The 805-nt window shown below is 43.6% G+C and overlaps 1 protein-coding gene across 1 annotated transcript in view; it reads right to left on the bottom strand.

The window, feature by feature from the left end:
• The window catches only part of hadh (hydroxyacyl-CoA dehydrogenase), a 3,935-nt gene extending 3,130 nt beyond the window's left edge, over positions 1-805 (bottom strand). The window contains exon 1 of the mRNA XM_035660506.1: positions 599-805. Within this exon, the coding sequence (XP_035516399.1) occupies positions 599-715 (117 nt within the window). The 5' untranslated portion in view covers positions 716-805. The remainder of the gene's footprint in view (positions 1-598) is intronic.

Here is an 805-nt window from a genome sequence, read left to right as displayed (position 1 = left end):
GTCACTTCTACATTGTGATATTGTATCAGAATCAGAATCAGAATCAGAAATACTAATAATCCCAGGGGGAAATGACTTGATGTTCACATAAAAGATCCAGTTAGTATGTAGTATATAACTAAAATCCTCCATTAGCAGTGCACAGGAGACCAAGCAGGTACAGCGGCACCTTGTGGCAAACTTGTGCATCTTCTACAATTCCCTTCAGTGCATCTGAGTTGAATCCTTAAAGTGTCTTGTTATATGACACCACGAGGAAACTAAGGAGCTATGTTTAATGAATGACAACTATGTCTTAACTCAACTTCCTTATGGGATCAATGGTTGATTGTGCAGTGAGGCATTCACTAACAGGGGAAATATGAAGCTTTATACGACAACTGCGAGCTTTTATTTTGTAAAACTAACAATGACAATATATTGGTGACAGATATGAACCGGCCACATGTTCACTGTGTGCAAACAATGGGGGCAAATCAAGTTGTTGACAGCTGGACATGCTTAGTTGCACTTTTAACATGACAGCTGGCTAGCTACAGTGAAGCTACCTGCTAAGCTACTTTGCAACACAAGAGACCGCCGGCGTTTGGTCGCTTACCTGCGCAATCCCTGCTCCCATCTGACCGCTTCCGATGATCGTCACATGCTTGATAACGACGTTCCTGACCGCCGAAGAGGAGAAACCTCTGCAGACTTGGTGAGAGAAGAAAGCCATGTTGTATTAACCTGATACAGGACTTCTGCACTGAAACAGACTCGGATTTTTTTTGTCCCAGGGTGGCGAAGTCATGACCCGCCCTCCTCT

This window comes from Morone saxatilis, unplaced genomic scaffold (assembly GCF_004916995.1).
Source record: "Morone saxatilis isolate NCDOM2014 unplaced genomic scaffold, NCSU_SB_2.0 Contig17, whole genome shotgun sequence".
Lineage (NCBI taxonomy): Eukaryota > Metazoa > Chordata > Actinopteri > Moronidae > Morone > Morone saxatilis.
The sequence above is the reverse complement of the archived record's forward strand: the minus strand, read 5'-3'. Positions and strand labels throughout refer to the sequence as shown.